Raw genomic sequence first — 18289 nt, forward strand, 5'->3', positions numbered from 1 at the left:
ACTACCCTAGCCGAGATAACATTGACGAAATTGATTGGGTTTTTTTGCCATCTGCGACCCGCCACCCGAATCGGAGCTTCTCTCGATAACAACCAACAACTCCCTTCTCTTTTCACCTCTCCATCCTCCACCGACCACCTCATCATCCCTCTCTCTTCTCTGCATCTCTCCCGCTCCCTACTTCCTACAGAGAGAAACCATCATCGACAATGAAAGTCTTCTCCAACACCGTCACCTACGAGTACTCGTGGGACGAGGTCTCCACCGCCAACTGGCGCAAGTACGGCCCGTGGAACAACAAGTCTGAGCACGTCATCGCCGTCGACACGCTCTCCCGCCGAGTCGACGTCGCGACCGGCATCCTGCGCACCGAACGCCTCATCACATGCAAGCAGGCCGCGCCCGACTGGATCAAGTCGCTGCTGGGCGGCAACATGGAGGAGAGCTTCGTCTACGAGGCCAGCTACGTCGACCCGCAGAACAAGACCGTCACCATGGTCAGCCAGAACCTGACGTGGAGCAACCTGGTGCGCGTGCAGGAGGAGGTCGTCTACAAGCCGCTCAGCGAGCACCAGACGCAGTTCCTGCAGAGCGCCCGCATCACCGCCCTGTGCGGCGGCTGGCAGCGCATCAAGAACGGCATCGAGGACTCGCTGTGCACGCGCTTCAAGGAGAACGCCGTCAAGGGCCGCGAGGGCTTCGAGCGCGTCCTGGAAATGAGCCGCATCGTCTTCGCCGAGGAGAAGGAGAGGCTGCAGCAGCAGAAGCTGGCGCTGATGTAATGCGTCCAACGTCATCGCCAATGCTGCTTACTGTCCCCCCCTTTTTCTCTCCCTGTTTCAAAGCAGCTCAACTCTGCAACAACCTAAACAAACACCGTCCATCATACCCCGGACATGAACTAAATCACTCTCCACTATAACGACATGTGCTTTTATTACATCTTCTCCTTTGTTCGGGAAAGAGATTATGGCGGGGTAAACTTTTTTTTTTGTTCACTGCTTTTTTTTACGGCGCGGCGTCACGGATATACAAAAAATGGGAAAGACATGACTGAAAGAAACCAGACGGCCATCACGGCGAAACAAACATAAAACGGTGGCCAGGATTAATGGGCATTTCGAGATGGAGATACCAATTTCTGCTTTAGACCAAAAATCGGGGACTCAAAGTCATGAGGTTCTTAATTTTTTTTCTTTTTCTTTCTTTTTTTCTGAGAGCATCAAGCAGAAAGTCGAAGAAAGACAGAGAGCAAAGTCCGCACAGCATATTCTTTTGTTTTTCTGTTCGCGAGATCAGCGTGCGGGCCATGATTAGAACTTCTGCATTTTTTTTCCTCCCGATTTTTTGTCTTTTTTTGTTTTAGAGACTTAGAACATTTGTTGTATTTTTAGAATGCAGCTGCACATGCTGCGAATCTCTTTTTTTCTTTTTTTGTTAGACGGCAGTTGAAATAGATGCCATGACAGCAAACTGGTCTTGCTTGAGATGATTCCTGTGACGAATGAGTGATACAGATAAGAATGACGTGAAGCGTGCTATTGCATTGAATTCCATATTAAGCGAACGATGGCATTGGCTGTAGCTTTTACAAACATAATCAATCATCAGCCATTTACGACTACCTACACTTATGTTTCTTCACGACTAGTCTAATGCTTAAGCTTCTATTACATTATAACAAAGGCCTTTTCTTTGCCTCTTCCCTAACTGCATCTGCAATGTCCCTCCTACCACCTAGCGCAGTGCCCGCTCTGTTGTCTTAAGAAGAATAGTTATTATGTTTTTGGATCTGTTTGCAGATAACTTTCACCACGTCGCCCTTGCTTTCCCACCTCCCTTGCCTTTCCTAGCAGCAGCAAATGCTTTCCATTGCTCCGTCATTCAGCCAGCTATATACGCCCTTCTATTTTCCATCACTCGCCGAGAGCTGGGGGGGGAAAGGAGCCGCACCATTTCATTCTCAAGCCCTGCTTCATTTCCGCCGCCACGGTTTATGTACTCTTACCACCCATGGTATTGTGTCTGGGCAGTGCGTATCCTCTACTTTATACCGTTGCGAATAGTGTCTTATATTTGGACTCTGTGTACACACAAAATTGTAAATAATAAAATGCGTGAAGCTTCTTATTAGTCTCAAGTTCCTTCCATCTTCAATAACCTCAGCCACCGATGCTACATGAATGAGTCATTTGATAACATTTGACAAAAATCCTAAACATTCCCGCTAATATGTTGGCAATAAAGAACATCTTTCCTAGTTACCTGTAAGTTCCGGCGTCAGTAGTCAAGATCTTGCCCGTAAGTTCTCCAAGCAGCCAGCCAGAATACATATCCTTCCATTTGACAACAATAATCGTCTGAAGCAACCCAACAACAGTTGTGGTTCCTCCTTCAGTTACCTAGTAGCTATCCTGTACTTTAATGCTGGCGCCCTTCTCAAATAGCAACCCAATAGCGGTCAAGCCACCACAGCGGCGTTAAACCATCATGATCCTTCGCCTCCATATCCACGCCTTCTACAAGCAGCATCTGAAGAACATCTCTATGCTTTTATCGAAAGACTGATAAAAGAGGCGTTAAACCATCATGACCCTTTGCCTCAAGCAGCAGCCTGACAGCACACTCATCTCCGCGATCAATAGCTTGACGACCAAGCAGAGTCTGATTACCTTCATCCTTTACCTTTATACTGGGGTCCTTTTTTTTTTTCAGGCAAGAGCCCGGCAACGGTCTCATGCTTGCCTTCAGTAGCGAGCCAAAATGGCGCCTCACCAGACAGACATATCCTTCACATGATAACCCGCGCCCTTTCTCGGGCAGCGATATAACAGCGCTTTTATATCCCTTCTTTGTGGCTAAATGAAGCGGCGTCCGTAAAAATCATCTCTTTTTTTCTTTCTCTTCAATCTCAGCTTTCTTCCCAGCCAGCAGGTCGAGGGCTTCATGATTTGTCTTGTCTTTGGCCGGGTTGAGCGCCTCTTTGTCACCCCAACTCCTCGCCTCGATATCAGCGCCCTTCTCAAGCAGAAGCTTAACAATTTTAGTTTTTCCATTTTTAACGGCAGTGAAAAGCGGCGTTGTATTATCCCGGCCGCCCCTCGTCTCAATATTAGCGCCTGCGTGAAGCAACACTCTGACAACATCCGTATGCCCCTCTTTGGCGGCTTGGTGAAGCGCCGTACATGCGTAGCCTTCGTCTTTCACTTCAATATCAGCGCCTTTTAGGATTAACACACAGACGACATCTTCATGCCCCATCCAGGCAGCTAGAAAGAGAGGAGTATGTCCAGTCTCTCTGCCATCATTCCTAGCCTCAATATCCGCGCCTTTTTCAAGCAGAAGCTCAACAACATCAGTCCTTCCTGCTCCAGCAGCAGTGGCAAGCGGCGTTGCCTCATCTGGGCGATACCTCGCCTCAATATCGGCGCCTGCCTCAAGCAACACTCTGACAACATCCGTATGCCCCTCTTTGGCGGCTTGGTGAAGCGCCGTAAAACCCTCATCTTTGTCTTTCACTTCAATATCAGCGCCATTCTCGATTAACAGCCTGACGATATCTTCGTTCCCTATCCAGGCAGCCAGAAAGAGAGGAGTATGTTTAACCACTCCATCATTATTCTCAGCCTCAACATCGGCACCTTTTTCGAGTAACAGCCTAACAACAGCTTCATGCTCCATCACTACGGCTAGACAAAGCGGCGTTCCACCATACTCGTCATCTACCATCGGAAAGGAGTGAACTTCGTTATCTTTGGCATCAATGTTGGCGCCCTTGTCGAGCAGCAACTTGACTACACGCTCATTCCCATCAGATGCGGCTAGATGAAGCGGTGTCTGATGGTAAGGCCAATTCCTAGCCTCAATGTCAGCGCCAAACTCCAGTAGCAGTCTAGCAGCAGCTTCTTGGCCACAATCCGACGCTGCATGAAGCGGCGTCTCATTACAGTGACCTCTAACATCTATGTCGTAGCCATTCGCGAGTAGGTTAGTTATGATGCGCTTCAAACCGAAACACGCAGCAAGGTGAATGGAAGTCATTCCCTGATACACCGAGAGCCAATACTGATGTCCTTCAGGGTTATCCATTACTTGGCATGATGCCAACATCTTCGCTCCACTCTGTATGAAAGCAAGAATCTGCTGAAACAGCCGATTCCCTGGGGCAGTAGGAATCGACTGTTCCGTTAAAGCAGCGCGAGCATGATGTCCCCAGTTACACGCGGCATAATGGTAGAGTTGATATACATGACACCGCTCCCTAAGCTCATGCATCTTTTCATACGGTCCGCTCTCGAAGATATCAAAGGAGAGATATGTTACGCAGGTTTCTGCCATATATCTCTGCATTACAAACCCAACGTTGGTCTGTTTGAAGGTATTGTTGCGTTGTATAGTGAAGCAGTCTAATGATGCCGCTTTCTTCGTCAACTGTCACCAACCCAGCGCACACTGAGACCATGACATCGGTGCCTGGCACGTCATCCGGGTCAAACCCTGCTGCCCCCAGCCTCGTTGCAAGTGCGTGCTGAAGTTCCGATTTCGTTAGCTGTCTCTTTGCGCAGGTGAGCCAAGCTAGAATACTCATCGCGAGCTTCACTTCACTTGGCCGGGTTGTTGGTTCTTAATCCTCTTGATTGTTTGCTCATATGCCGTTTTCAATGCAATAACCTCTCTGTCTCCGCTTGATTCTGGGTTCTGGTTTTGAAAGGCTCTCAGTGCGCTTCGGATCTCATTTGTTGATGTTTTACCAGAAAGTGTATTGATATAGATCTGTGCAAGGAGAAACCTATTTCTCTTTCATTAGTAACAATTACAGTCTTCACCTCGGTTCGACATACATTCCGCCGGCAGATTTCGCGATGCCAGTTTTGATTTCTTGTTGTAGTTCATGATTTTCCCGCACACAAGCTCGCGACAGACCCAAATTTTGTATTTCCATGTCCAGGAATCTCTCCACATCTTGATCGCTCGCTCGAATCTCCAACGACTCGCTTTTGCCCTTGAATTGATCAATGATCTCTGGAACGTGCCTCGATGTTGCGAAAATGTTAATTCGCTGACTATTCTGCAGATTAAAGAGCTCCGCGAGCAGCCCTGCCCAGCAGCCATCCGACTGACATTCATCGAGCGCATCGATGACGATGAATACTCTCGAATATTTGGCGGCAACGGAATGGAGAGCAGCCGAAAGTTCTTCTCGTGACGGCTTTGTCCGATGTGCCTGGTGGCGGGTGTAGAGATTTTCCACAATCTGTGGCAAGGGAGCAGAATCCTCAGCCAGCTTTTTTAACAACAGCTGTTTTAATAGGTTGGCGAGCAGATCATGGATGCTCTGTTCGTTACTCCGCTTGAAATTGCAGTAGATATAGCCAACTCCCACACTTGGACCGCCTTCGAATTCAGACGTTAGACGGTCAACCACGATGGACGTGAGAATAGTCTTCCCAGCCCCGGGGATGCCCGGACAGAATAACGTTTTCTGCTCAGTTGCCACCCATGCATTGAATACTGTTGAGTCTAGCAACCATTGGCCGGTGTCTTTTTGTCGCTTCCTAATGTAGTTGCTTTGCACGGGGCCGTAGCTGATTGGCGTGAGCCAATTGAGAATATCATTACATGTAAGTTGAGACATGTTCAGTCAAGGGGTGATCTCCACGATAAACTATAAGTGCTCGGAAAATTAGATTCGCCTATAGACCATGGTGAGCATGATGCGTAGCAACTAACTTGATGGCGCCTTCCTCGGAGTTTCAGCACATTTGCCAAATCTTGTTCGAAATAAGCTCAAAGGTATGGTAGAGGCCATGATGCTGAAGCCATGGCTTAAATAGAAGTGATTAGGCAGCATTGGGCAGAAAATGGTTGGTACGACTGTCCTCCTCGAAGACAACCTCTCATTCAATCATACAGTTCTCGTATAGGCAGTGCAACTGCAGAAGGAGTTTCACACACTTTCCTCCAACCAAGCGTTTGTACTACGGCCGAAGGCATCACTTGTGGTCACCGAGGCTTTTGATCGGCCAACATCTCGGAGGCAGCAGAGTAATATCACTGTTTATAACGAGGCCGGCAGTGGGTCTTGAGTAACATAAGCTTGCAGTTTATAACATACCACACTGATCTTATCTTTCCCTCACTGAATAGTCAGTCTATATCTATCTACATAATCTTGGTTATTGCCCTTGATTTAGCCAGGTACACCTTTGTGTATTATTCACCTAATCCAATTGCTCCCTGGGTAGCTTGTGTAATCTTCTCCTGGTTGCAAGTTCGTTTAAATGTATGTATCATGCTATGGTGTATCAACTTTATAAAGGCTGCTATATTCCCAAAACCATTGGAACTCTATCCGCATTGACCCTCTTATGTCATCTTTCCTCTTTCGCCCGTTACATACAACTTAATCAACTCTCCACCTCGTATACATCTCCGCAGGATGCGCTCATCATCTTGTCAAACAGTGGCGTTCCCCATCCCGATACCGGATCCCATCCCTTCACAGCGCTCCAGCCGGCGTTGGGAATCACAGACGATGGGAGGCCGGAAAGAGATTCCCCTTGACATCCGATGGACTTGGATTCTGTGATACTATAGCTCCTCATTTTGTGATTAGCGTTCTTGACCTGACTATAACAAGAGGCCATAACCTACTCTGTGAATGCACGGTTGCCAATACCATAGATCCAAGGATTCAAGAACCCCATCGTTGGTAGCCCGCTCTTGGATCGATGATCGTTGAGCAATGCAATAAGAGCTGCAAATACCGGCGTAGAAACGCTATAGACCAATCATTAGTCAGTCTAAACAATCCTGAGAAAACTGTATCGTGCAGGTTGTACCATGTACCTCGTTCCCGTTGTCAAGTCGCTTTTGCCATGATTCCAAAACCGATAATTCACTCCCTGGGCAGCCACATCAGGAAACCCTCTTCCACGAGGATTATAATATCCCTTCCACTCGTTTCCATAGAGCTGCAGATACCCCCCAATGGCTTCATCCTGCCACTTCGGCCGTGCAAAGTAGTCAGAAAACCCACCCGCCGAAAAGTTGGCCACAATCTCGGGATTGATGCCCTGCGTCGACCCCACGCTCGTCACATACGGACACGTTGCAGGGAACGAAGGAATAAACTTGGTCGTCTTCGCACCATCATTTGACTGGCATGACAACCCGGGGCCGAAATCGCCAGAGGACACAATGATGGAGACGCCACGCGTGCCGAGCTGCCCAAACATGTCGCAGACCTGCTGGGCGTAGGGCTTTGGAAAGAGCTGCTCGTTGGCGCCGTACGAGATCGAGACTACACTGGGGAGTTTGTCGTCGGGGAGGTTGAGGAGGTGGTTTGCAAATTCGAGATAGGGCTCGAGATATTGGTTGAAGGGATCGACTAGACTAATAAAGGAGCACTTTGTATCAGTATCATATATCTTGATATTCATCGAGGCCCCCCAAAAATGAGGGGGGCAAAAAACATACTCCAAGTCCGGGACAATATCGTGGTTTCGGCCTCCGGTTGCATAAAAGCGCACCGGTACATTTTGCCCCATTGCAATGGCATACTGGACATCTTGATTGGCCTCGCTCGAAGGGAAATTGGTTCCCTGAGGGCTGGTTCCTCCATATACCGATGCAATGGAGAAATTGGCGTTGGCAGAATAGGGTGCGAATCTGTGTAGGAATTCGCCCAACTCGTGGTATTGAGCAGCTTGCTAAATTGCCCGCATGGCCATATCAGTAAAATGGTGGAAACTGCCAAAGCTTCGGTAAATATAGAACTTACGCCGTCGAAACCAGCTACGCCGACAAGATTCTTCTCTTCGTGCCTCGCTTGATAGTCGCCGGCGTGGTACAGCCTCCTCAAGCAGGCTGGCGTGATCTCAGACTTGCACCTCTCCCACTCAACTCTGGCGTTCGTCAAGTGTTGATCAAGAGGATGATATTTTGTATTCGCACCTGGGGAGGATATATTCGCCTTGAGCAGAGGACAGGCTGTTGTTCGATGTGCTGGAGCGTACTGAATGGTCATTACATGGTCTTGGATGTTTTGAGGCAAAGAAGAAACGGCAAAGGTCTGTGAACCACGGGTCGCGTTATAATGTACTCCCAGGAGCGCCTCCACTCTCTCAGCGTTTGTCTGAACATAAACAAATTGTTCATCAGTCAGAATATGGTTAGCAGGGATGCCAGCTTGGGACAACCACCCCCGGACTACATCAGTAGAGGCTTGCCGAGGACGGAGTAAAGCTTTGGCTGCTTCGCGGCCAAGGTACTGTCCATATCGTGAGCTGGAAGGACTAGAAAGATTGTCAAGGGCTTGTTCAAGAAGCTGGCGAGATTCTGGTTTCAGGGCGACAGAGAGTTCCACAATCCGTTCTGGCTGTCGAGTCTCTTCTCGCTGCTTGACGGGATTTGCAGTGACCTGGGCGGTGATGCCGAAAAAAAGCAGACACGATGCTTTCATCTTCAAGGTTGGAGATTGGGGTGGAGATAGTACAAAAAAAGATGTCGTGGTGCTGATAAGTTGGAATGATTTCTTTATACACAAGCAATAACTTGATATTTTCTTTCTACCCCAAGAGTAATTTCACGAGAATACACAAAGAGCTTTGTTCATTGGTATTCTTTCAGCCTCGCCGCATGTTGGTCCACCAGACGGCAGGGCTGCCGCATACCAAGCAAGAACAATGCCAAGGCGTGATATTGTTTCCCCCCGTCAGCGGTGTGCAGTGGAAACAATACATGGATTTTGCAGCTTCTCGAAAGCATTAAGTCCAGTCACCCATTCAGGGATATGGATGTCTGTGGGAATAAAGTGAGGCGCTGGCTGGAAATATGGCTTTGGTCCATTCTCCAGAAGCACTTCGCGAAAAGTTGTAATGGCTCGCTGTTGTTATTTCATGCGGGTGTCTGCAACTAGTCAGTAGGTCTTGTCGCGTTCTCCAAAGCTGTGAAGAAGCTCGAAAGCCAGAGACTCCTTTTCGTCCATCAGCTTAGCTCTCTGGAGGATCTTGGGTCCATGCCGATTGATAGAGAGCCCAAGACTGCATCTTCACGTCTCCCCAATTTTTGCCCTAAGTACAGCGTAACGCCAATACTAGGGCCGGTCCGCTGCAGACTCAGCTCCCATCTGCGGACACCGCTCGTATCTCAATCCTCGTACAGAACAACGATTGTTTGTTGGTTGGTGGTTATACGAGGCACGGCGTGTCCGAGGCACCTGAAAGACCGCACAGACAGCCAAGACATTCCGACTCTCCTCTATTATGTTTGTATGACAGTAGTACAATTGTATTACATTTAGTAATACCGATATTTTGAGCATAGACAACGCTGATGGGTTGGTATTAATAGTATATCCGCACTAGATTTGGCAGCGTTACTGTAGGCAGATATGCCACTTCTGTGCCATCACCGTTATGAATGGTCAAAGACAGATCCTCACCATGACCAGAATCCTCCTTGCCTCGCTATTAAAACAAATCCTCAGCCGCAGGGTAGGCAGCAGCAGCAACAGCGCCTTCCAGTGATTCACTTCCTCACCTGCCTAGTCACCAGCCCCACCCCGCCAACCAAATTTCTGCCGCCCCACCACAGCTGCACCTCTTTCACCGCCCTCACCCGCCTATATATTCCTCTCCCACCCCCGAAAAGCTTCGCTTTTTTCTTTTTCTTTTCTTCTTTAGCTCTCTTTGCCTTTTGGCTTAGATCAAGTGTAGTATCTGTTCTTTTCAGTTTAATCTCTGAAAGGTCTCTAAGGAGACCAATCGTGATTATTCTTATTTTTGATCTTGGGGCGGTTTCCTCTGTGCTTGCGCATGATTCTGCCCACAGTGTCCCTGGTATTACACTGCCTCCAGGCGACGCGAACATCCCTTTCTTTTCTTTTCATTGCTTTTGCTTGGGGCTTGCCCTGGCAGCGAAGAAGAGACTCCGTAGCATTTCGAGAATTTGTGTGTGTCTTGTTGAATAAGAGTGCTGTTCGTAGCGTCGTACCACCGACTGAGCGCTGTCATTCTTGGTCGTAGCTTCGCGTCATAATCTTGGAAATTTTGTAGTGATTTTTTTTTTTTTGGTGCAGCCTCGACGCGTCTCCAAACTGTAAAATCTCTGCCTCTTCACTTCACCTCAAGCCTCTCTTTTTACATTCCAAAAGTTGCAATCTGTAGCATCTTCAGCCACTACCTTAGTATACTTAGCCTGTAAAAAAAAATTCTGACTGAACAGTACAGACATCCATCTTTCCATCTCTCAGCCTCACCTAAAAAAAAATATTCACCCTTCCTTCACATCTCACCAACATCGTCCATCACCACCATGTCAGCTCCTCCACACTCCCTCCTCGACCCCTCCATCTTCGCCTCCCTCGAGTCCAAGCTCGAGGAAGAGACCCAAGTCCGCGATACCCTCTCCCAGATCGTCCAGCGCCTCGAACGCGCCGTCGCCACAGCCCAGGGCCTTCTCTCACGAGTCCACTCGACGCCTCGCTCACGCTGTATGTAGTTTCATGCCTTCTGTCTCTCCCTTCTCATTCATTGTAAAAAAAAAAATCATCTTGTAAAATCAAAAGAAACAAAACATCTAATCTGTCTCTCTCCAAATTATAGACCCCGCCCTCGTAGCTCAAGTCGAAGCCGCCGTCAAGGAAGAAGCCCTCATCATCAGCGAGCTTGAAAAAGTCGCCTCTCAGCATCCTTACTACAAGTTTGTTCTCTCTCGCTCTCACCACTCACCACTCACTATTCCATCTCCTAACTCATTCCAATCAAAAATCAAAGATACAACCACAAATGGTCGCGCTCCATCCAAAACGCCATCGGCACAACCATCTACTGCGCCTGGCTGGGCGGCTTTCCCGCCGAATCTTCTTCATCCTCACCTGAATCAACCTCCAAGGCACCCGAAATCGGCCGCCTCCTCACCCTCGAAGAAGTCGGCGCCATCTTCTCAGGTACCCATTCTTGTTTTTAGGATGAAGAAGAAGGAAAGAAAAAAAAAAATTACTAACCAAACCACACACACAGTCCCAACAAACCTCAAGGACCGCGACGCCTTCCACCTCACCATTGAAGAATACCTCCTCTCCCTTGTCGACCTCACCCAGGACCTCTCCCGCCTCGCCACAAACGCCGTCACTCTCGGCGACTTCCAGCTTCCCCTGACCATCAGCGCCTTCGTCAAGGACCTCTTCGCCGGCTTCCAGCTGCTCAACCTCAAAAACGACATCATCCGCAAGCGCGCCGACAGCGTAAAGTACGAGGTCAAGAGGGTCGAGGACGTCGTGTACGATTTGAGCCTCAGGGGCTTGATCCAGCGGCCCTCGGCTGGAGACACCGAGATGGAGTCTGCTTAAGTTCTTGGGTTAGAGTAGCAAGGGATAATGCAACAATGGACATCAACTTAAAAATATCATTTACAAACGGTGACATCATACGCTTTTAATATTTACAACATGGCTAGGTGAAGATCAAGTAATTCACACATTCACATTGACGAATACGTACGCAAATGATGATTAATAAAAGAGACGCTCGAGGTTATGAGCTCGTACATTCAAATTTCAAGTGGTATATAACAGCACAGAAATTGTCTGTTTGTATCCTTGACGCCTCTCTCTTGTGCTTCCACATCAATCCCATCTTCATTGTAGCTGATGCCACCAATTGCCCACCACGACGAGTTGAAGCGATGATATCTATTATACAGGCACCCAAGTGTCCCATAAACTGTGTACTGGACAGCCCTTTGTCCAACTTCCCCCTCGGCCGTTCTAAAATCTTCCAACGCCTACCATGTTTCCGGTATTCCCTTGTCCATTAGTAAACATGTTTTAACCGTATTTGCTTTTGATATATATTAATGCAAATAAAAAAAAAAATCTCAAATCAACAAGGGAAGAGAACAACAGCAACAACATAAAGAGATTTGTTGTCATCTTCAGCCGTGTCTAAAGGTGCACTTATCACCTCGAGCACATTTGCCTTGCTGCCAAAACGTACATGGCTTAGTACCAATAAGGGCTTTATTTGCAGGTTTATGCGGCGGTAGTGTGCCCTTCTTTTTCCTACCCTCTTTTCCGTGCTGCTCACTTCCCCTCTGGTTATCGTTCCGATCCCAGTCTCGCTCAGGCCTATGATCAAAGGATGATGGCGGAGGCGGTGGGGGAGGAGGCGGTTGTTGTTGGCCTTGCGCCATTTGGGTGAGCATCATTAGCTGCTGATACGATGGATCATTCGGATTCAGATAACTAGCAATATTCGCAGCTTGCGCAGGGGCTGCTTGTTGAGGTTGGTTGATGGCGGCGAGAATCGATTGTAATTGTCCGTCAGGGATTTGAGGATGCTGGGCTGACGCCGGCGCCGCAGCTGATGGAAGCTGCCCACCAGTCATCTGCTGTAGCAGTGCCATATACGGAGCATAATTCTGTTGCTGCGCGTATTGCGCCGACCAGTCCTGGGATTGGGTATTTGCCGGGTTGGCGGTGGCGGCGGCGGCAGCAGCCGTAGCAGCAGCAACCTTAAGTGCGTTTGCCTCAGCTTCAGCCTTTGCCTTTGCCTCGTCCTCTTTCTTCTGCCTGGCAGCAACCTCCTTGTTATATCCGAACCACCACTCTCTGACTCTTTCTTGATCAAACGAAAGCCAGTCGGGAGGAGATGTCGGGGGATATGCTTTGCTAATCAAGCTTTTCACGACCTCTTCAACAGCACTTCCATTGAGTCGAACTGTAGGGTCGGTATAATTATACACACGAACCGAATCGCCGTAAAGGACGGGGTTGGGATCACGCCAAGCCTTGGTCTTGTCCGACTGAAGTACCGCAAGTAGCTGTTTCTCCGCTGCGGCGCCCAAGAGGAGAGGAAGCGAGTACTGGCTGTGCAGAGAGGCCATGGGTTGAGAGGACGACGCGGATGTCGATGTACTTCCCTGAAGCCGGCCAAGGATGGAATCCAGCTTGCTAGAGGGGCTATGCTTGGCATCGAGTCGCTTCATGGCAGATCGTAATGCCTCGTCCAGCCCGTACTGTTGTTCGTCTCGCCACCTAAGCTGGATTTCTTCAAACTTGGCATCCTCCCGAGGAAGATAGCCTGTCTTAGCTTCGGTACTGGCAGTAGTCGCCGCCTCTGGAAGTGGGGACTTGGGAGTTGCAGGGATATCGTCGACGTCGGTGTAGATGGCCATTAACTCTCTCTGCTCTCTCTCTGCAATCCGTTGCTGCTCGTCAGTCGTGAAAGTAACAGTGCCACCACGCGTAACGTAATTTTTGGCCCGGACATCGTCGGCCAGTGCTGAAAAGTCGATTCCGACAGGCCCAAGCCAAGGTTGATACGGAATATCGTCGTCATCCTCATCATCTTCGACGTCAGCACGCTGCTTCAAGACCATACCTTCGGAACGATCATCAGCTGCATCTCGTGTCAAGTTGCTTCCCCTGCCTTCATCTTCTTCGTCGTCTTTGTGGAAGATTCTGACTTGCACAAGCTCCGTCTCCGGCTTCCAACTGACCCTAAGCTTTCGACGTGCCTCCTTTCGAAGTCTCTTCGCTTTTTCTTCCGGTGCTTCTGGGGTATCGGACTCTCTTGTCTCCTTGGTCGCTGGAGCGGGGACTTCAGCCGGCTTCGGTGCATTGATGGAATCAAGCAGAGAAGCGATTCCCGACAAGGCGCTCGAGCTTGATGTGGAAGATACCTTTGCCGTGAGGGGTTTTGCTTCCACTTTAGGAACCGTCGACTTGCTCGGTTCAGTCTTTGTCACCACCTTCTTAGCGTCTACCTTGATTTTATCATCGCTAGACGTCGAAGGGCTATCTGCATCTGATTTGACCACGGGTTTTGATACCGGGCGTGCCTTGCCCGGGAGGATCGAAGAAAGGCCTTTGGGAGCAATAATCTTGGATACCGCTGGTTGTTGGATCTTTGGCTGTGCCAGCTTCTTGCTGAGAGAGCTGCTTCCGGGCTCCACCGCAATCTTCTTCACCGTGCGAGAATCGGAGTCATCATCTCTAGCTCTCTTAGCTGAAGAGGCATCTGCAGATGATTTGATACCTGCTTTGGCCCTACTGGCTGCAGATGTTCCAGTATACCCCGTAGCCGTTTCTGGCTCGGCCGTTTTGGTGACCTTCTTCATGTTCGCAGCAATTTCGCGCGCCATCTCCTTGACTTCATCATCACCTTTGTCTTCAAACCTTTTTCGTACCGTTTCAAAGTTTGTAGTCTCGGCAATCCTCTTAGTCATGCGGAAATGGGTAAAGATTTCCAACAGCGCCTTGGGTAGCTTCCCCGAAAAATCACCCGCCTTGATGGACGATATCATGGCGTTCACAAGGCTGAGGACCAATTTCTGGTGGCCACCAAGATTATCCAAAACGCCATCGTCGGCGTGCTCGATAGTGACGTCCAGGGCGCGGTAGAAAGCCTCCTTCTTCTGTTCAGCTACCCTCTTGAGCTCCGCTAGCTCAGGTTCCGGGACCTCATTTTTTGTCGCATTGTCCACGTCCAGTTTGGCCTTATTCATCTCACCACGAAGCTTGATAAAGAATTCACCAGCCTGTTGAACCCTTCCGGCAATAAGAGATGATGTGCGAGCCACAGAAGGTTCAATGTTGACGATTCCAATAATATCCCAGGCAGCGGCTTCGGTCGGATCAGTCGGTCGAACCAGAGGTCGGATCTAGAGAAGAGTAAGCAAACAAATAGCCACCTTAGCTTTGACGCTATATAACAACATACCGGCTTCGCTCGGTCATCCTCCTGTTCCTTCTTTGCTCGCTTCTCTGCCTTATTCTTTGAAGCTTCGTCGGACTTGAGCTGTTCCTTGAATGCATCTGAGAGAAGTTAGTAACACTGCGTCATCAGGATTGCAATGGGGACCTCTGAACATACGAGGATACTCGGTGTACTTTGGCCGGCGTTTGCCAAGGCTGTACATGGAGCGATCATATTCATCCAACAGCTGTTTCGCCTCTTCTCGTCGCTCGTCTAAACCACTCCTGTCTGCAGACGGCCGATACTGCGTGGTGAATTTTCCTTGAATTTCGCAAGGCAGATATCCTAGCTCGGGTACCAAGGAACGATCGCCGTGCGGTGGCAAGGCAATACAAGGAGACAGCTTGTCGTAGCTCTTGGGCGCTAGCGAGGACAAAATTCGTCAATATTGTGAAAACAAGGAAAGCGTAGCTCGGAGAAGCCACTTACCTGGAAGCTTAATCGTGCCATCATATACTAGATATGGAAGGCCCTTGATAGAAGGATACTTATTCTGGGCAGCCTTATTCCGCTTCGCAAACTGGGCAATGAGCTGAGCTTCTTCTGCTGAAGGTAAGGGAACAGATAAGATTTCGGGGTCTTCGCTCTTTCTTGGGAGGATGTCGACCGGGAAGTCTATGGGGTATGCCGGTTGCTCTGGAACAGCCGGCTCTGGAGTGCTCTTGGTGGCACGCTTCCTTTTCTTGGGGCCACTTTCTACCGGCTGAGAGATGACAGGAGGGATTGCTGGTGGAATGGTGGAAGTAGCAATAGCACCGGTACTAACGGGCTGCTGGGCTGCTCCGTACTGAGCATTGGGATTCACCCTCATTGTCGAGTGAGCGGAAGACGGCGCACCAGGCTGCTGCTGAAGAGGCTGTGGTGCCAGTTGCTGCTGCTGCACAGGCGTGCCCTGCTGAGGCGGAGTAAAGGTATTCGGTTTCTGTGGTGCATATCCCTGCTGCGTAGAATATTGGGACGAGTTTGGCTGTTGGTAGCTGAGGCCGTTATTGAGCTGATACTGGTCGGAAAAGGGCTGTCCCTGACGATAAGGAGGTTGCTGTTGATGCTGTACTGACGGCGGCTGGGGCGACTGCCCGAAGCGAGGGCCCTGGGGGAAGCCTCCATGCAGATTTTCAAAATGCTGGACTGGAGTGTTGCTTCCTTGGCGCGCTGGCTGGGTGACCTGTTGAGGCTGGCTATAGGGACCGGGAGCGTCGTACAGCTGGTCGTTCTGCGAGGCAAATGGAAATTCGTGCTGGTTGAATCCCTGAGGATGGGCATGTGGGTGGCTCTGAACCTGTCCCATCTGGCCAATTCCATCTCCCGCCAGGCTGACCTTGGGCTGGTGTCCATACAGTTCGGGGTGGATATTACTGAAGGCAGGATCTAGCACATCTTGGCCAGGCTGCGAGAACTGCTGATTTAAAGCGAGCGTGCCATGGCCAGCATGGAACGGGGCCTGGCTAGAGGCCGCAGCGTGAAGGCCGCCGCCAAGGTAGGCATTCGCATTTCCCTGGTGCGGCGCCTCAAAGTAGTTGGACGTGGAGGGATCCTGCGGATCTAGGTGGGAGAAGGGTTGCTCAGCGCCTGGCTGCGGCCATGCCTGGCTAGGGTCGAATTGGTTGTTTTGGTCGGCATATGCGAAGCCGGATTGCCAGGAATTATGTCCGTCATTTGCGCCATTCTGACCAGCGCCAGGCCAGGACTGCATTTCGACAAACTTAATGCTGATTCAGACAGCAACATACGCAAAGGGGAATAAGGGGGGTATCTTTTTCTAGCACTATTGAGACTCCATCAGCAATCATAGATTGCTCCCATGTTTAGAAGGGATAAGAAATAACAAGATCGAGAAGCAGAAACTGGGTCTGCCAAAGTGACGTCGCCTGCGAGAAACGCGCAGGTCGCGTGGGTGTGGCTGTGGCGTTCATGCAGAGTTGCTGCAGGGCGGTGCAGAGGCAGCTTTGTCACTCACCTGGGCAACCGGCGTGTGGCGGTACTTAAAGCAAGCCACGCGAAGTCTATTGGCGGCAGATTGTCGGCAGAATGCGACCGCAGAGCGCTAGTACGTATAGGGGCAACTTTGCATGGGCTAGGGGTTGGAGCAGACAATTCTGTTGGAGGAAAACGAGAGTCGGGTTAGCATTGGCAAAAAGAAGGGAAAAGAGGGAAATTGCAGCAGTTTGTTCGCAATGGAGAAGACGGAAAAAAAAATATTGCAGGCGTGAAAACGGCGGTGCGGAACCACGACGTTGAAGGATGTGATGAGGGCCAAGGCGCAAGTGCAGCGTTGCCAGTACAGAGGGTGGAGCGCCATGGCTAGGCCGTGGATCGGCAGCAAACATGAGAGAAACTGTCAAGGGAGCCAAAGACAGCCAGCCCCATTAAAGACAGCAGAAAAAAGCTTGTCGATGTCGAAAAATATAGCACAAGTATAGCCTTCGAGGCAGCATTTTGTCTGCTTGCTCTTCTTCCTCTTCCTCTTCTTCTTTTTTCTTTCTTTTTCTTTTTTAATGCTGGACCAGGTACCGGCGGGGGTTATGCAAGCCAAGTCCCAGCCCAGGCTGTGACGGACGTCTCCAGGTCCCTTTTTCCAAGGCCGCCACGACAGCCCAAGTCAGGCGTCGCGTGATTGGCAACCAGGCCGATGGGCTGCGACAAGGCGCAACAACGTGGTACTTTAAATCGCCATGCCAATGCCCTTCACATCTAGACCCGGCGCGGCTCGGATGCAGGCACGGCTGAGCACTGTTCGGTGACGACTCACACAACTCCCATCGCGGCCGGCTGCTCCCTGAGATTTTACAGAGAAGCCCAGGTCCACCATCCAAGGCTCGCTTCCGCGTTTTGCTCAACGCCTTGCATTTATAAAGGTAACAGAGGGATTATAGAGCGTGCGGCCCATGGATTTGGTCATGGCCGTCACACGATACAAAGAAGCCACTCCAACTTTCATGGCCTTGCCAACACCAGAAAACTGGGCGAGTAACAGGCAGAAAAAAGCAGGCGCTGAGGAAATTTGAACATGATGATGTATGTGGTGGGCTGCGAGATGCGAGATGCGCAGAGCATCGGGAATAGGAGTGCTGCTAGATGAGGGGATTGGATTGGATTAGGAGGTGGGCATACCCTGCGTCTCGCTGCGACTTGTCGCAGCAGCTTTAAAGTCCCGTAGTCACAGCCTACTCTGTACTCTGTCGAAACAGAAACTTCATGGCCCCTTTCCCACCAGTTGTTTACAATAGTATTATCCGGAGGCGAACACGTAGCCCGCCCTCTCCAAAAAGACAGGAGGGAGAGTCGGGAAGACAGCGGAGAGCAAGAAAGTCGGCGTCGCAGAAGTGATTTGCGCGAATTCCTAAATCTCAGCTGCCAGAGATGCTTAAAGGCGCCGTGCTTTGATGGCGCCGATGCTGGGCTTGTCGCAACCGGATGGAAAACTATTAGGCGGTTGATGTTGATGGAGCGTTGTCAATGCTGTTAAAAGTCCAGACGTGTTTGGCACAGGCGTGTGTTGCGCCCTCAGGCACCAATGCGACCTGTCA

The 18289-nt window shown here is 49.9% G+C and overlaps 6 protein-coding genes across 6 annotated transcripts; 2 read left to right on the forward strand and 4 right to left on the reverse strand.

Annotated features, from left to right (window-relative positions):
- Positions 1–209: 209 nt before the first annotated feature.
- TrAFT101_006185 (uncharacterized protein) lies at positions 210–782 on the forward strand (the record flags this gene model as incomplete). Its single annotated transcript, XM_024900230.2, has 1 exon — positions 210–782. The coding sequence occupies one exon, from the start codon at positions 210–212 to the stop codon at positions 780–782; it is 573 nt and encodes a 190-aa protein (XP_024760712.1).
- A 2101-nt stretch (positions 783–2883) lies between these two features.
- TrAFT101_006186 (uncharacterized protein) lies at positions 2884–4110 on the reverse strand (the record flags this gene model as incomplete). The annotated part of the gene is made up of 1 exon (XM_066127675.1): positions 2884–4110. The coding sequence occupies one exon, from the start codon at positions 4108–4110 to the stop codon at positions 2884–2886; it is 1227 nt and encodes a 408-aa protein (XP_065983788.1).
- A 486-nt stretch (positions 4111–4596) lies between these two features.
- TrAFT101_006187 (uncharacterized protein) lies at positions 4597–5635 on the reverse strand (the record flags this gene model as incomplete). Its single annotated transcript, XM_066127676.1, has 2 exons — positions 4597–4789; positions 4842–5635. The coding sequence occupies 2 exons, from the start codon at positions 5633–5635 to the stop codon at positions 4597–4599; spliced, it is 987 nt and encodes a 328-aa protein (XP_065983789.1).
- A 529-nt stretch (positions 5636–6164) lies between these two features.
- On the reverse strand, positions 6165–9436 carry TrAFT101_006188 (uncharacterized protein). The gene is made up of 5 exons (XM_066127677.1): positions 7784–9436; positions 7480–7712; positions 6850–7395; positions 6655–6780; positions 6165–6597 (listed from the first exon to the last, which is right to left on the reverse strand). The coding sequence occupies exons 1-5, from the start codon at positions 8462–8464 to the stop codon at positions 6408–6410; spliced, it is 1776 nt and encodes a 591-aa protein (XP_065983790.1). The 5' UTR covers positions 8465–9436; the 3' UTR covers positions 6165–6407.
- Positions 9437–10095: 659 nt separating this feature from the next.
- On the forward strand, positions 10096–11534 carry TrAFT101_006189 (uncharacterized protein). The gene is made up of 4 exons (XM_024908224.2): positions 10096–10495; positions 10608–10704; positions 10779–10951; positions 11025–11534. Exons 1-4 carry the CDS (start codon positions 10318–10320, stop codon positions 11351–11353), a joined length of 777 nt encoding a protein of 258 aa, XP_024760714.1. The 5' UTR covers positions 10096–10317; the 3' UTR covers positions 11354–11534.
- Positions 11525–18289, reverse strand: TrAFT101_006190 (uncharacterized protein). The gene is made up of 6 exons (XM_024900285.2): positions 17874–18289; positions 16720–16858; positions 15192–16527; positions 14880–15125; positions 14727–14821; positions 11525–14667 (listed from the first exon to the last, which is right to left on the reverse strand). Exons 3-6 carry the CDS (start codon positions 16453–16455, stop codon positions 11938–11940), a joined length of 4335 nt encoding a protein of 1444 aa, XP_024760715.2. The 5' UTR covers positions 16456–16527; positions 16720–16858; positions 17874–18289; the 3' UTR covers positions 11525–11937.

The sequence above is a fragment of the Trichoderma asperellum genome, chromosome 3 (assembly GCF_020647865.1).
Source record: "Trichoderma asperellum chromosome 3, complete sequence".
Classification (NCBI taxonomy): Eukaryota; Fungi; Ascomycota; class Sordariomycetes; order Hypocreales; family Hypocreaceae; genus Trichoderma; species Trichoderma asperellum.

What these genes read in the sequence shown, in the direction of transcription:
- TrAFT101_006188 (XM_066127677.1), bottom strand. Translation starts at nt 8,464, where the DNA reads ATGAAAGCATCGTGTCTGCTTTTTTTCGGCATCACCGCCCAGGTCACT. An exon ending in GATATTGTCCCGGACTTGGA is followed by an intron (nt 7,396 to 7,479) that starts GTATGTTTTTTG and finishes CTCCTTTATTAG; the next exon opens with TCTAGTCGATCCCTTCAACC. An exon ending in GACTTGACAACGGGAACGAG is followed by an intron (nt 6,781 to 6,849) that starts GTACATGGTACA and finishes ATTGGTCTATAG; the next exon opens with CGTTTCTACGCCGGTATTTG.
- TrAFT101_006190 (XM_024900285.2), bottom strand. Translation starts at nt 16,455, where the DNA reads ATGCAGTCCTGGCCTGGCGCTGGTCAGAATGGCGCAAATGACGGACAT. An exon ending in TGGCACGATTAAGCTTCCAG is followed by an intron (nt 15,126 to 15,191) that starts GTAAGTGGCTTC and finishes TGTCCTCGCTAG; the next exon opens with CGCCCAAGAGCTACGACAAG. An exon ending in AAAGTACACCGAGTATCCTC is followed by an intron (nt 14,822 to 14,879) that starts GTATGTTCAGAG and finishes AACTTCTCTCAG; the next exon opens with ATGCATTCAAGGAACAGCTC.
- TrAFT101_006189 (XM_024908224.2), top strand. Translation starts at nt 10,318, where the DNA reads ATGTCAGCTCCTCCACACTCCCTCCTCGACCCCTCCATCTTCGCCTCC. An exon ending in TCTCAGCATCCTTACTACAA is followed by an intron (nt 10,705 to 10,778) that starts GTTTGTTCTCTC and finishes CAAAAATCAAAG; the next exon opens with ATACAACCACAAATGGTCGC. An exon ending in AGTCGGCGCCATCTTCTCAG is followed by an intron (nt 10,952 to 11,024) that starts GTACCCATTCTT and finishes CCACACACACAG; the next exon opens with TCCCAACAAACCTCAAGGAC.